The 16,066-nt window shown below is 54.2% G+C and overlaps 1 protein-coding gene across 1 annotated transcript; it reads left to right on the forward strand.

Moving 5' to 3' along the window:
- The first annotated feature begins 958 nt into the window (after positions 1 to 958).
- On the forward strand, positions 959 to 14,398 carry Frmd1 (FERM domain containing 1). The gene is made up of 11 exons (XM_042055517.1): positions 959 to 994; positions 2,183 to 2,273; positions 6,403 to 6,482; positions 6,900 to 6,976; positions 8,001 to 8,187; positions 8,964 to 9,119; positions 10,056 to 10,121; positions 10,224 to 10,292; positions 10,900 to 11,074; positions 11,936 to 12,208; positions 14,232 to 14,398. The coding sequence occupies exons 2-11, from the start codon at positions 2,225 to 2,227 to the stop codon at positions 14,396 to 14,398; spliced, it is 1,299 nt and encodes a 432-aa protein (XP_041911451.1). The 5' UTR covers positions 959 to 994; positions 2,183 to 2,224.
- Positions 14,399 to 16,066: the final 1,668 nt, after the last annotated feature.

The raw sequence follows: 16,066 nt of genomic DNA on the forward strand, positions 1-16,066 counted from the left end.
TGATGCAGTGTTGAGAGCCTAGATCCATGTCCTGGGAATGTTTCTATTATCTCAAAGTGACAGACACTGACTTTACCTGATGAGGAAGAGAGCTGGCCACAAGCATCCAGGAAGTCTATATAACATGGTACAGCAAGGAGCAAGACCTCAGCCTGAGTGGGGAGGGTTGGCAGGAGGGTCAGACTGTCCCAGCTAAACTCATTCCTGGCACTAGTCCCTGCCTGTTCAGAGCCTGTAGTGAAGCAGGGCTTCTCTGATGCTGTCCCCAAGTAGGACAGGAAAGACTCTGGAGCTGAATGACCTGCCCCTGCTCAGAGCTGATCCTTAGAAATTCCAGGTGTTTGCTCATCTTGGCTGGTAGCTGGTGTCCTGCTCGGCCATACAGCTGTGACTTCGTAGTGCCCGTCCACTGTGGTCACATGGCCTACTTCTTCTTAACCACCTGTTGCAGAAGGAACGAATGTCATGGTTCTGGCCTCTGTGTGGTCCTGCCATCCTCCGAGGAGCTGAAGGAGCATCTCCTGGGAATCAGGGCTCCATCACTTCCTGTCAGGGCACACAGTGCTCCCGGCTTTGCATCCTGCCTGAGAGTCATGCTATTGCTGGCCTGCATTCCAGCGGCCTCTACACACCCAGAACCACAGCCCTGACCTTTGTCCCTGCTGTCTCTGAGTTCCCGGTCTTTCCCAGTCAGTCTCAACAGGGCCTGCAGACCGTGCAGCCGCATATGGGAGGTGACAACACCCACTCGCACTGATGACAGGGGAGGAGATGGGAGGACCAGTACACTGGTGCCGCCCGAGCGGGAAGCTCGGGACTGTCCAGTCTCTAGTTCACTGTCTTCTGCAGGAAGCAGTAGACAACGCCTAGTTCTAAGAGAGCCCTTGTGTACCTCCCAACAGAAACCACAACCTGGGACCCTGAGATGAGCTCAGAGCTCAGAGACATCCTAGTACTACTGCCTACCTGGGAAGAACTGCGGCTGTCCGTGGAGGTAAGCAGAGAGACAGTGGGGGTTCTGTATCCAGAGGGATCAGGGAGGACAGGTGGGGCCCCTAGAGGGTTGTTGGGTGGACCATGGAGGCTGTGTGTCTAGAGGGAAGGGTGGCAGCAAGGATCATGTATAGAAAGCCCCAGGTACAAGAATACACGGACCTCACGTTACTATGAAGGACACCACTGAGCTATAATAAGCACCGACCTTACCAGTTACCTAGAGGCTAGCATCTTGGCTTCCCTGGTCTCCATGGGGTGCTGGGTTGTATGTTTCCCCCTCCATAGCCAGTGTCATGGGCTTCCCTGTCCCTCGTAGTGTCTGGAGCTTCCATGAGCTGAGTTTTTTACGTGGGACCTGGCTGACCTCCCATTATCCAGGCTGGTGACTACATAGGAAAGAATTTGGCAGCTCCCGAGGGTTCTGAACGTGACTAGATCCTCTAGCCCTTTGCCCCGGCCACACTTTAGATTTTGACACATCTCCAGCTTCTGTCTTCATCTCCACTGTCCTGTAATCAAAGACACAACTATCACGGGGCACACCCTCTTTCCCAGGCCAAACAGCTTCCTCCCTGTCTTTCCTTCTCTCTTGGCTTGCCATCCCTCTACCCAGATACTGTGGGCACGAGTTGTGTTACCCTCAGTTAGGCCTCTTCAGCCCCAGGGACAGGGACTTGCTATCTGCAGAGAGGAACCCTCGCTCTACCTGGAAGTCAGCAAATGCTATGGCGAGGTCACTGGTCTTATGGGATTCCCTCCCATGCCAGGTGGCAGCACTGTGCGGGTACCGAGAGGGGTACTGACATTCCAGGAGGTGACCAGAGATTACCAAGATGGATACTTGCTAGGTTTCACCCTCTGCCCACAACCAGGGCCTCTACAGTACCTTTCCAAGGGAGTTTTTAAAATCAAATCTATCTCACAGGGAAATTCCCATAGCTCCAGAGTGCCCCTAAAGAAAGAGGGCATCTCCTCTCTGGGTTGGAACACATCCTTAGGCTGTTCTCTTTGGGGAACAATGTTTAAATTTGTGCCTTGGAAACAAGTGGATGGCCCAGGCCCTGGTCCCTGGCTCCATCCCCTGCCTAAGCAGATGATACTGCTCCCTCCCTGACTCAGCGTCCCTGCCAGTCCAGGGTCTTATGAGGAAGTTCTGCATTTGGCTTACACCCCTCCTTTATTCCAGGTCACAGCCACAGGGCAAGAGCTCTTCCGGCAGGTGTGTGATATGGCACACATTCGAGAAGCCCACATTTTTGGCCTCAGCATCATCAGAAGTAAGCATTTCTTGGCAACCCCAACACAGGCTGCCCAGGGCCAAAAAAAGGGGGGAGGGGGCCATGGAATTCAGGAGTATCTGCCTTGCCACAGACTCTGCCCACAGATAAACCAATAAGGCTATGTACACACATGCATGGACACTTGTACACATGCACCACAAAATGTACATACTACTCACACAAGTACAAAGCACGTGTGCACACATACACACAAACTCACATGCCACAAACAAGAAGTGCATATAAATATTGATCATACACATAACACAAGCACCCACCACACCTATATGCATAACGCATGCCATATAGTCTCACACACATACAGTTAAACCATGTACTCCCTCATACATTCATGCACATGCAGTTATACCATTCACATTCAAACACACATGCCCATACTTGCATGCTACACATACATGTATAATTATACACACAGTACACGTCCATACATTAGTACACGGGCATACTCACTTGTGCTTAAGCATGCACTCACCTCACACGTCTGTACATTCACATGCTCGTGAATATAAGAACCAAATTGGGCAGGAGACCAAGGACCTCCAACCCAGCAGAGAAGGGCCAGGAGGAAGTGGGGAAGTGGGGAGCTTGGGCAGGCCGTGGAAGGCAGTGTGGAAGTGACCATGTCTGGGCGGGGGACAGCATCCCTCACCTGCATCACACTGTCTCCGGAAGCAGCTCTATCCAGATCTGCCTGCTGTCTGCTCTCTGTATTCTAGTCTCTGTGCTGGCACTGCTTTTTCCGTTGGTGCTCAAGGGCCACACAGCTCCTGTGGGATGTGACGGACACTTTCTTAAGCTCCTCTTAGGGGAGATGATCCTTGGTCAAAAGGCTTTTCCAGGATGCTGCTCTAGAGAGGGCAGCTGGGACATGACTCTATGTCCTGCCTGCAGTCCCTCAGGCCCCCGAAAAGCCTAGAAGAAAAGGTGAAGTGGTGAGGAGTGATGAGGGTGAAGCCGTAGGAGGCGCTAGGTAGAGTCCCCAGAGAAGGCGACTGCAGCAGCTGCAGTGGATAGCCCTGTGCTGGTCAGTGGGGCGCTGTCTGGATGGGGTGAGGTACTTCTCCCTGAACACCCAGAATTCAGTTTCCCTAGAGATTAATTAGTCTTCTGGGGTCATGAGATACCAAGCTACCAGTAACTGGTATCTAGCGTGCAAGGCCAAAGCCCATGGTGTGACCGAGACTAGGCCACATGTTCTAAGACCTTTGTCTTCCTGCTGAGGCTCAGCGTCAATACCGGGAGCTGTTCACACATTAGGACTTTGACAGCTGTGCAGTCACACCTAGAAAGTGGGCTTAGGTAATCAGGGAGCAGCTGCAGGAGGCCATGGGTTCTAAGTCCAGCTCTATTCTAGTTGAGAGGCCTGAAGGGCTGCAAGGTGGAGTAGCCCAGCTGGGTACCAGCTGAGGAAGCCAGGGAGCATACCTTGGGGCTTGCTGGGACTGGGAGTTAGTGTTTGCTCATGCTGTGCCTTCTCCCAGCAGGGACACTCCTCATGGGAGGGGTTCAGCTCCTGCCAGCCAGCCTTACCATCTATCTCCTTCCATGTGTGATGTCAGGGAACAAGGGGTCAGGACACAGACAAGGAAAGAACCTGGGGTTCCCTTCCTCTGAACTGAACAAAAGGTGACAGGCTCTGAGCTCACCTAGGGTCCTGAAGAGAGCAGAAAGCTGCCAGCTGAGCCAAGTATGCCACTCCAGTGTCAGCCATTGTTTGGGGAGCTGCTGGCTGCAAGGCCCAGCTCTTTCTCCTCCACAGGGGCCCCAGGTCACAGCAAGCAGCCAGCTAGGAATTTTATTGAATCTGGACTATGGTCATATTCCTGGATCAGGCTGTACATAGAGCTCTCAGCCTGCCATGTCCAAGAGAGTTGTAAGAAAAACAGTTCTCCACAGGGGTACCACCCTAGGTGTGTTGTGGCCTCTGCTCGCCTGGACTTTGTAGACCCCTGCCACCCTCATGGGGCTGTCCTTGCAATAGGCTCTGAGTTAAAGATGTTTACCCAGGCCTCTCCTGGTGCTGGATATAGGGAGTGGGAGAAGCAGCAGGCTTTTCCATCACTGAATCATGGACCCCTGGGCAAGAGTCCCCTTGGGGACCACTGCCCACCCTGCTCTATCACGTGGAGGCCGACAAGATTGTATTTTGGTGGTCCTGGGAATTGAACCGAGGACCTTACGTGAGTGAGGCAAGCACTCTGCCACTGAGCTACAGCCCCAGCCTTACGATTTCATTGTTTAGAACAGCTTTAGTTTCGTGGCAAAACTGAACAGAACATACAAAATTTCCCATGTGGCGAAAGTTCCAGCCACCTACCCTAGCCACATCATCTAGAAGACAGGAGATTTTTCACATCGCCTGATCTTACAGTGACCAGCAGCATCACTAGAGTCCAGGGCAGACGGGGCACACTCTAGGTCTGGGGAACTCACAGCACCGTCTGGCAGTGCCACTGCGCCAGTCCTTGGGCTCCGTGTCCTCATCCCTCTCCCCACCCCAGAAGCTCGGATCCATTTCCGGCCTCCTCATCCCTATTTTCCAGATTGGAGGTTCACACCGTACAGTGTACAACCCATTAGCCTGAGACTCCTAGTGACATTCAGTGTGTGCTGGCTGGAAATCTCCCTTCTTCTCAACCCTGAGTTTTCTTCCATTGCATTCTCCTGCCTGAGGATGCCTCACACTGAGGAACTTCTTGAACACAGGAAGGTCGGGCAGACCAGATAAGAAAGTTATCTGGTCAAAGTCCTGGGTCTCCCAAAGCCCAAAGTGTGGACAGTTTGTGTTGGGGTCCAGGGCCTTGGAGCTAAGTGACCAGGTTTGAGGGCACAGGAAGGACGTGGAGTCTGGGCCTGACACTTCCCGAGAGCCCTAGGCAGTGGGTGGATACTGTTCTAATTGGGCCACTGCGTACATTTGTGACCCACAGCCTTGAGAACTGGAAGTCAAGGTGATCAGAGCTGGATCCTTCGTGACTTCTCTGCGGCCTGTGACAGCCTCCTTCCTGTGTCTTCCCCTTGTCCCTCTGTGTCTTGGCGAGTCTCAGTCTGGCAGAGCCCTGCTTATCCTTGAATCCCCCTGATGAGCTCCTACAGGTGATGGCTTCAGGAAGCCTCATCTCTGCCTACCCCAGCTGAGGCCTGGGGTGGGGGAGGAGTGCAGGGCCTTCCATAGCGGGAACAGTACTGACTGCTGGTGACTCTGAAAACTCATTCAGCACTCTGCCTTTCCAGACCCACAGCAAGGCTGGCTGGTTCAGAAAGACATCTTAATGGATGGGCCCGCTCCCTTGTGTTAGCCCTGCAGTTGCCTCCTGTGCACTTTCTAATCCCCCAGCCTCTCGTCTATGTGGGCTCTAGCACCCCCAGGCATGTCTGCCAGGCGGCCGCTGAGCCGGAGCGTGGGAGTGGATGACCATGAAATGTGCCTTACCTGATAACAACAAGCCACAACTCTGGACCTGATCATACGGCTCTCACCAGGTCCACAATGCCAGGGTGCCTGCTTCTCAGTGCTTCCCAGACGGTCACTTCTCTCTTGAGTCTGCTCTAAGGCGTTACCTCATTCTGGGCACCAAGTCTGTGAGAATGAGAACGGCAGAGACAAGCTCTTGGGGCTCCACATTCTTCTCTAGGGCCCTTGTTCATGCTTTCCAGCTTAGACAGGCAAGAGACAATAGGTTTCTCCAGAAACATAGGAAAGCTTGTTCTAGCCACAGACACCTCCAGTAACCTTTTCTCAGGGCAGCCCTGCCAGCAAGCATGGCTTGGGTCACCCACGCTGGTCAGTTTGGGTGACGGGTCACAGGTAGCCCTGTGGATGATTAGGTCTGCAGACACTGTCGGCATGCTCTCCCCACAGTGAAGACCAGCCCAGATAGCTCTGCCCTGGGAGGATGCTTGCCATTGCCACAGCCTGAGACGGCCCCTCTTCCCTGCGGTGTCTAATCTCAGTGCTCAGCCTCAGAGGCAGCTGTGCTGACCCAGCTGCATGCAAAGCTCTAAGCCCACAGACAGACTTGCTCCTGCAGGGCTCAGCTCTTGCCTGATGGGATCCCCGGGAAGAATGAGAGTGTCTTCTCTGCCCTGGACTTCTCTCTTCCAGACAATGAGTACGTGTTCCTGGATTTGAAGGAAAAGCTCAGTAAATGCTTCTCAAAGGACTGGAAGATGGAGCCACACAGAGTAAGCGGAGGGAGAAGGAAAGAGCCAGGGCCATCACTGTGGCCAGTGACTAGGAGGGCTCTCGGGTTTGGGAGGGGCAGGTGCTGGGTCAGGCCCATTCTTTGTCCCTGCAGGGTCACCTGTTTGTCCAGAGTTGTCCTCTTGTCTGCTTGCACTGACCTCAAGTCCTGCCACTTACGTCCTAAGAGTTGAGGGTGGGTGGATCGCCAGTCCCATGTCCTCAGTGTGATGCCTGTAGCTGCCCTTGGAGTTTTCCCCTTTAAAGAAAAATAAGATAAAACAATACAATTAACTATCACAACCACTAAGTCTTGGGTATGAGGTGTCCCCAGGTAGGCCTGTGGAAGCTCCCCGGTTGTGCATGCCTCACTGGGGCTTCTTTTCAGGCTCCTGCCTTTTTCTTTGTTCTTCCGACAGAGGGGTCAGATATCCAGGGCGCCCTTTATCATCTTCTTCAGAGTGCAGTTCCACGTGGAGAACGGGAGGGCGATCAGGTAACTACGCTGCCGACAAAGACTGCCCGGGAAGGGAAATACAAGCCACAAGATAGGCAAGTGTCTTCCAGTGTGCTCTGAAAAAGAAAGGTCCTTTCATAAGGATGCGATCCCTTCGAAGCCAGGCAGGTGTCTCCATCTGGTGGCTGTAGCTGAGTCTCAGAGTTGAACTTTAAATGGGAATTGTGCTTCCTGCCAGGTGTCCCAAGTCTACTTGGGCAGGGAGGGTCCTGGGAAGGGTGAGAGAGAACTGGAAGGTTCTTGCTTTGCAAGAGGTAGATCCACTGCCATTAGTGGGCTGCCTCAGTGCCTGATGGGTGTCATCGAAGAACTAGATTCTCTCCAAGCAGAGCTCTGGGAAGTTATCAGCAGGGCTTGGGTGTTCTTGGGATGGCCTTTGGCAAGTGCAAATCTGCTGCTGGTGCCCAGAAATGGTGAATGGGGTCATGGAAGATTCTGGGGTCAGAGGTATGTGACTATAGAAGACTCCATTCTGGAGCATACTAACTGAAGGAGGTTCTAGAGAATGGGAATGTGTGGCCATGTGGAGCGTTCTAGTGATATCTTAGCAGGGAAAACCAGAGGCTGATGCATGGTCTCTGTACTGCAGTGGCCAGCCAGGTTGCTATATTAAAAGATATAGGAGAGTCCTCAGGAGGTTTGCACTGCTTTGGGTTAGCTGATGGTACTGGACAGACTGGCTGACTGGGAGGCAAGTCGGTGGCATGAGTTTGCCCTCGTGCCAGAGACTCAGGACCTCCCTCAAATGGCACCACATGCTCCTGGATCTCAGCTGCTGGAGGGCCACACCCATAGGGACAGACCTTGTCCTTGCCCCTGGCTTCACCCCTGTCTCACTAAGGACCTTGTAACAGGAGATGTCCTCGTGTATGAACAGACTAGGAAGTGGCCACCAAGAGTCCTCAGAGGCCTGTGGACTAGGAATCCAGGCCTGGGGAGGTATAAGGCCAGCTGCAATGGGAGGATTCACTCTTCCTGATCCTTCTGCCCTGCTGCCTTCCAGTGACAAGACAGCCCGGCGCCTGTACTACTGCCACCTGAAGGAGCAGGTCCTGAGGTCCAGGTGCAAGCACAGAGAAGAGGCCTACTTTCTTCTGGCTGCCTGCGGGCTGCAGGCTGACCTGGGAAACCACCAGGAGACGGTTCACGTGGGCAAGTACTTCGAGCCCCACGCCTACTTCCCTCAGTGGGTAAGGCCGTGTGGCACCCTCCTTGGGATGGGCAGGGGGAGGGGGAGGGACTAGGGAGGGACTTGGGCATGGAAACAGAGGGACTCAAGCCCAAGGGGGCTCGCCTACCCAGCAATGGCACTGTGAAGGCTGGCAACACAGTGTAGGAGCCGTGGCCAGGGCAGGCTATGCCTTTGGTTGTGCAGAAGTCAGCCAGCTCACCATCTCTGCACTGCCTTAGCCCACCCAGCCTGTGTAAGGACAAACCAACCTGAGGACCCCTCTGTGCCTCAGTCTCCTCACCTGTGTCCTAGGAGAAGTGAGCACGAGGTACCGCTCCTTTGAGTATAAAATCCTAGCTTCACCGCCAAGCTGAGCAAACGGTTCTGGGGACTGTGGGCCCCGCACACTCTCTCCCATTGGCCCTCCCACGCCCACACCCCTTCTCCTTTTCCATCCTCTGGGCCTTAGGCCCCATGTACCTGCCTTGCAGAGCTATCTCCAAGGCCAGGTTGGAGGCAACTTTACTCAAAGCCTCCCTTAGCCCACACACCCTTCTGTCCCTCACTGGAGCCTGAGCCTTTTGGTTTCAGCCATGGCTTCCTCACTGGGGAGTTCCCCAAGAGTTGCAGCTTTTGGGGTGAAATATGCCCCCAAAAACCTCTAAGGAGGGCTGTTTCTGTGGTCCTTATTAGCATCAGGGTTACACAGGAGAAGGGATCAGGACCAAAGATTTAGGGGCATCGCACAGAGAAAGGGCAGGCTGAGGTCTGAGATAGTGGTGGCTCTGCCCTCAGATTATCAACAACAGGGGACCTGACTACATCCTCAGGCATGTGCCTCGCATGCACCGTGAACAGCGGGGCCTGAGCCCCAAGGAGGCCATAGTCCGCTTCATCAGGGATGCCTGCCGACTCGAGGACGTTCCTGTCCACTTCTTCAGGCTGTACAAGGTCTTCCCCATTGTATCAGGGGTGGGAGGAACCTGGGGCAGGGGTAGGTGTTTCTCCCACGTCTGACAATGTGACTAAGATTCCAGGGTATTGTAGGCAGGACTGTCCTTGGATGAGTGATGAGTTGGAGGGTTACTTGGTCGCTGTTGTAAGGAGGCCGCTTGTTTGTTTCCCCGGCCACCCGGCAGCTCAGACCTGAAATAATCACACAGAAATAATATTATTTAAATCACCTCTTGGTCCATTAGCTCTAGCTTCTTATTGGCTAACTCTTACATCTTAATTTAACCCATCTCCATTAATCTGTGCATCACCACAAGGTCATGGCCTACCAGCAAAGTTTCAGCATGTCTGTCTCTGCCAGCAGCTCCATGGCTTCTCTCTGACACCAGCCTTCTTTCTCCCAGCATTCAGTTTAGTTTTCCCCACCTAGCTAAGTTCTGTCCTTCTATAGGCCCAAATCAGTTTCTTTATTCATTAATGGAAATCACAGCATACAGAGGGGAATCCCACATCAGGTAGCTGTCCTGGAGCTGGCATGCTGGCTTTCTCTGGTGTTTGACTTCTGTTAAACCCAGCTTGCTCAGCTTCTGCTATCTGGTCTGGTCTAGCAGTGGGCTGGTGTGCCTGGCCACTCTGACCACCCCCTCATTCACTGCCTGAACTTAGCATGGCATCTGTTCTCTGGGGATAGGATAGCCCCCCACAGGGGGCACGAAGAGCAGAATTTCGTCTATGGGGTTAACAAGATTCAAACACCTACGGAGCATACCACGCCTGTACCCTGGGAGGGCTGCGTGGTGGCTTGGGCTTATGTAGAACGACAAGAGGAGCCTGAACAGAGCTCCGCATTTGTGGGGCCTCTAGCCTGTCAGACAGACCTCCTTCCACCTGCCCCAGGGCCAGAGCTTTAACCTCTGACCTGTGTCCTTTTAGGAGAAGAAGGATGATCACCCTACCATCCTCCTGGGACTCACTCTGCAAGGAGTGCACATCTCTCGGGTGAGGGCTCCTCCCTGTCTCTTTTCTCCTCCTTCTCCTGCAGTCCCGGTCCCCAGCCTGCACTCTGGTGCCACATTCCTCCACATTCTTTCTATCTTTCAGGAGGCAGACCCCACGCCACAGCCGCTCTTCCACTTCCCCTGGTCACACATTTCGAAGGTGACATTTCTGGTGGGTGTCTGAAGCGGGAGAGGATCCACAACACTCAAGGGCCCTGAGAACGGAGAACCTGCAACTTCATTCTCAGAACAGGATCGGGATCCATGTGGCCTTTCCACACCGCCGGGCATCACCCAGCCCTGCTGGTCCTCACAGCCATGTCTGGAGGCACAGCCACAGTGGTATTCAGCCTCTGAGATATGCACAGCTCTGGCCACCACTGGCTTCTGAGCTCCCACTTAGCAACGACGAGAGAGAACATGGTTCTTTAGAGACACACTGTGCGGCTTCCGTCCTCCTTGCTTATTGCTGAAGCTGTCTCCACTGGAGAGCAGGCTGGCTCTGGGCAGTGACCAGGGCTCAAGGCAAATCCTGAACAGGCAGATAGGTCCTACAAAGAAAGGCTGCCCTAGGATCCCTCTATCTTCTCAGGGCTGGGGACAGACAGTATTGAGCCACAGTAACCAGAGACCTGTTTCCATAGGGACACCAATTCTCTAAACTTCAAGTGTCAGCCAGGGCCCAGTTGGGGCTTATGGTTGACACTGAAGTATTTCTCCCCTGCTGCTGGGACAGTTTCCTGGACTGTAAAATCATGCTGCTCTTCCTGTGTGTCCAGGGGAAGAAGCTGGAAATCCAACCAGAAGGACTGCCGGCAACACAGAAGCAGCTGTTCTACACGGGCTATGCCTGGCGCTCCCACTACCTGCTGCAAATGATTCGTGCCACACACCAGTTCCACCTCAGCTTGCAGCCTGTGCTGCAGTGGCTCCGACAGCTGGAGGAGACAGAAGGTGGGTGTGATATCCAGCTTGGTCCTGTTACTTAGCTAATGGCCACACATCCTCTCTAGGGTCTGCAATACAGAGAATCAACCCTTGAGACTCCCGTCCTGAGGCTGGCCAGCTGTTCCGGGCTTGGCGGCCAGGACACACCTTGTATTGCACCTGTCGTTGCTGGTGGTCATCAGCTCCTACCCCACCCCAGGTGTTTGGATAGAAAACAGTGATGATCTGTCTGTTACTTCACTCTGTACATGATTCTATATAATCTTATTCCTCACATCCTTAGCCCTACAAAGAGCCAGAGATACAACCTGAAGGGAGGGCAGCCTTGGTGCTGCCCTGCCTTGCTTCACACTGAAGCCCACTGCAAAGGCAGGCATGTGTGTGTGTGTATGTGTGTGTGTGTGTGTGTGTGTGTGCATGCACACGCATGTGCATATGTGTGTACCTGAACATATTCAGAGCAGTGAGTGAGTGGACCTCTGTGCCGGTGTTAGGAGGCAGGCCCTTGAGGATGCTGGGTGCATATTCTATATCAGTGCATCCTTTGAGCCAGCAGCTGTGATCTGCTCTCCACTAGTCCTGTCCTGGGTCACAGGGAGCCAGGACTGCTCAGGATGGGTCTGCCGCTAAGGGCATGGCGTCGCAGCCTCGAGAACCACCACAAGAGGATGCCAGGAGGCTGCTGGTGACCAGTTCCATTCATGCTTGTCTGACTGTCACTACGGGCTGCGTGCAGGGGTCACTCCCCGGGGTGTGCTTTGCTCCACATCCATCAGCAGGGTATGGGACTCTGACCAGCGTTGGTCCAGGAATGCAGGAGGCATATTTCATCCTCCAGCACCAACTCTTACGTTGTCTTCCGCACAGAGAAGAAGTGCTACCAGGAATCCTACATCAGTGGCCCACTGGAGTTAGACCTGGATCCACGCAGCAGGAATTACCTGGGCAACGAGGACAACATGGATGGCAGACAACGTCCCTTCCTCTCCCACGCAGCAGGAACCGATGCCCACGCCCAGCGTGGGGCGTGTGAGATGTCCGTGGATGAGCCCACGGGGACTGAGAGTCTCTGTGGGACGACGCCATCCAGGAGTTCCTGGAGCAGCTTCAGCAGCCATGACACCGGTACCAACAGCGGAGGTGAGCAATAGACATTGCTAGTCTGGTTCCCTGGCTGCAGGCCAGAATGGCCACTCAGGGCTGCACAGAATCTCATACAGAGCCACTCGGGGCCAGGCAGATCTGTCACGAACACTGCAGTCACATTCTCAGAGTCTTGTCCAGGCAGCTGGACAAGGGCAGCTGGCCTTGTCTGAAGTTACTTGAGCCACTATCTGTTCCCTAGGCCCCAAAAGAGAGAGGCACTGAGAAGGTGCCATCCCCAGCTCTTAGGGGGCTCCTTGGCTCCCACAAACAGCAACTTCTGCCTCTCCTAACACTAACTGGAGCCACTCTGTGGAAGACAGGATGTCGTATGTCAGATGGAGCCCAGACACCATGGGCTTATCTGAGACTATGTGCTCCTCTCGTGTGTGTGGAATCACAGACAGCTTGTGGCTTTCTTGCTGGCAGTTCAGACAAGCAGACGGCCTCATTTAAGGCAGTCCTGTGAGAGGGGGGTTACGGCAGGAAAGAGCCCAGGGCACAATACAGCACAGCAATGAGGATGAGCCCTGCTCATCTTTCTCCTCCTCATCCTCCTCCTCTTCCTCTACGTCTTTCCAACAGCTCCCCAGAGCCCTTCTCAGGAGTATGAGTCATGCTGATCAGGCCACAGGGTCCAGAGAACGGAGGCCATGCCCCAGGTAAGGTCTCCTCATGGCTTCTGCTCCCTGCCCACCTAGATTTCCAAACTGGGTCCTCTGGGCCCTGAAGAGGCCTCTATGGGCAGCCCTGGAGGTACAGCCAGGTTCTTGGGAACCAAGGGTTTGGCAGTGACTCTGCTTCAGTCTCGGGGACTACATGAGCAGGTTCGCTGAGTGGCACACCAGGTCCAGGGCGGTGTGGCGCCCTCAAGCGGTAGAACGCACACCTTTTCTTGACCTCTATCCCACGGGTTCTAAAGAGTTGCTATCGGCGCCCCAGTCCTAAGACCCTGAGTTCCTACTTACCAAAGGCACCAGATACTAAACCAGAGGCCCTGTAGAACCTCGGCAGAGGACAATGTGGGTTCCATGCTCCTGGACTGACTCTGAACTGGCATGCAAGCCCCTGCCAAACATCCCCCAGGGGACAAAGGAGATCAGGATATTGTTGGCCAGCAAGTGTGTGGACACTGGGCTCACAGAGTTAGGCAGTGCTAGAAACGGGGAGGAGAGAGCCTGAGAGGGCTGTCACAGCAGAGTCCAGGCCTGGGGTAGAGCCAGCTCGTTTAATTGAGGAGCTTACACACCCTCCAAAGCACCCTGAGGCTCTCGGCTAGAGGGCCTTTACTCTGGAAGACTGAAGAACAAAAGAAACAACAAAAAACCAAGAGACCTGCAGACAACAGATTCTATGCATAGCTCTCCCACCTCCGCCATGTGGCAGGGTCCTCCAGGCAGATCCACCGGGAGCATCACTGCGGTGTGGGGGCTACTCTTAGCTGGTGGGATCCACACAGTCTGTGGACAAGTGTGCTTAAGTGAAAGATGGCCATGTTTTGAATCTCAGGTGCTCTCAGGGCTGGTGTGTGGTAACTGTACCCAGAGCTATTCCTCAAAGACATCAAGTAGTTCAGAAAGGAGGGGAAGGAAGCCTGGGCTGGTGTCACGGAGTCCCTAAAAGAACTCCTAGAATGCATCGGAGTGACACAAGAGCCCACAGCCCAGCCTGGGCACCATTAAAGAATCTGATATTATCAGGGGATAATACCAAATCAGTGTTCTGGAGCTGTTGCATGCTGGGTGGTCAGAGGAAGCAGGACGAGGCAGCTTAGAGGGCAATGTTTTATGAGCACTGAGACAGAGCACACAACAAGATGGCCTATCAGGTCCAGGACAGATTGGCTAGGCTAGAATTAGAATGGTCTGGGAGGAGCTGGCATCCTGGAACACAAACAGCACAAAAGGCACCAGTTGTCGGGATGAGAACTACCAACACAGCTGTATCTCTCTAGGCTGGGGAGGCCGACCACAGGGGTGACCAGGACCTCCACAGCCTGGAGCACGTGTGTCTGCACCAGCCTTCCCAACACCTTCTGAGTACTCACCAGCTACACCTGAGGCTGTGCACCGCTGCAGCTGCCGGTGCCCAGAGGCCAGGGCTCCTCTCAATGGCAAGAAGTTCATAAACTACCTCTCCTGGAACTGGCCTGGTGAAGACTCACCCCTGCAGCAGCCTGTGGTGTAGGCAAGAGCTACCCAGCAACCCTGTTTGTGCCAGTCAGCCTTGAAGGTGACTTGCTGGCATCCAGCACCACCAGCTTTTGACCAGGTCTGGGCAAAGCAGTCCCTGGCCCTCAACCCTATCTGCCCGCATATCGATCACCTATTCTTTGCCTGATCACCTGTAGGAGGGGTAGAGCCAGTTCTGACCTTAGCCTAGAGGTAGGGGTGGGCTCTGCTCTTCCTGTCTCTCACCAGGCCAGCATAAGCTCTGAGAGAACCAGGAGTGAACATTAGCCCTGAAGCAGCTGGGCTCTAATCTGTGAGAGGTGTCATAGCGGGGCATAGGCATTAGAGGGCGCCTCATGACTGCAAAGTCAGCCTAGGCTCTGTGGCCAGGCTTTTCCACCAGGACTCTGTAATCCCTTGTCCCATAGCTGGCTTCTAAGTGCTGCACCAAACACAGGGGCTTCTCTTGTAGTGTGTGGCTTAGTCCCACCCAGAGACCCAGAGACCCCTGCAAACAAAACACCATTGGATGTAATGAATTCTTTTCCTGTAAGAACCTCTTACTCTCCCCTCAGGGCTTCCTCCACCTGGGCATGACAGTGTCACCAGGACAGTGGGGTAGGGCTGTTTGGGGGTCTCCTCCACCTCCTCACCACAGCCAGAGAGGTTCAGGAGCTGATGAGCAGGTGTAATCCATGGGCTCTGGGAAGACCCTGGAGTGTGGTGGGTTATCAACCCACAGATCCCTCAGGACTCTTCCCGCCCCGAGTCCAAAGGAGAACCTGATGCCACTTTATTTGGACAAGAGGGGACTTGTGTGTCACCGCTAGTCACAAGTTCTTGGTAGCTGTGCCCAACACTAGGCCTACTGGTGTTGGGGCCCCATCTGGGCCCCCTTCTAGCCCCCACAACCCTGGGCCTACTGGTGTTAGGGCCCCATCTGGGCCCCCTTTGAACCCCCACATTTGCCAGAGTGGAGCACAAGTCTGGCTGGCTGGGTAGGGCAGCACTTCTTCACCTGGGCCTCTCTTCCCTGTGCATCCTGAGCCCAGGCAGAGAGTGTGAAGTTGCACCAACCAGCCAGGATGGTGGCTGAGGTATGACTCATACAGGGGAGCTGATTGAACTGAGGGTTCCATTCCCTGGATGATGTGATAAGAACAGATTGGGAATTGTGGACAGGACAGGGCGGCCAAGGCTGATTCAGGCTCTCCCGAAGACCAATGTACCCCATTGGTACAAAGTGGGGTTAACTAACCCTGACTGAGAGGCATACTATCTTCCATTAGAGAATCTGTGAGAACAAGAAACCCCAGTGTCAGCGGAGGTCTGTGCCAGTGGAGGTGCCAGGCGTGGGGCAGGGCTGATTTCAGGACATGTGCGCCCCGCCCCCACAGACACACAGATACACACGCACACATACACACACCACATTCAGGAACAGGAATGCAGACAGTGATTCCCATGACACGAAGCTATCCCAGGGAGTCAGGATTGTATCCAGCTGCCCTGCCTTAGCGTCCCCTTACCACATATGCCCCTAGAGAGTGTCAGCCAGAGGCAGAAATTCCCCTCTCTGGTGTCCCTATCCCTCAAACTCACGTGAGGTCACTCTGACCCCAAGCAGATCACCTGGCCCTGGGGTTCCTAAGTGACCCCAAGGAATAAAATAGCCCGCCGTTCA

Source organism: Arvicola amphibius, chromosome 8 (assembly GCF_903992535.2).
Source record: "Arvicola amphibius chromosome 8, mArvAmp1.2, whole genome shotgun sequence".
NCBI classification, from domain to species: Eukaryota; Metazoa; Chordata; class Mammalia; order Rodentia; family Cricetidae; genus Arvicola; species Arvicola amphibius.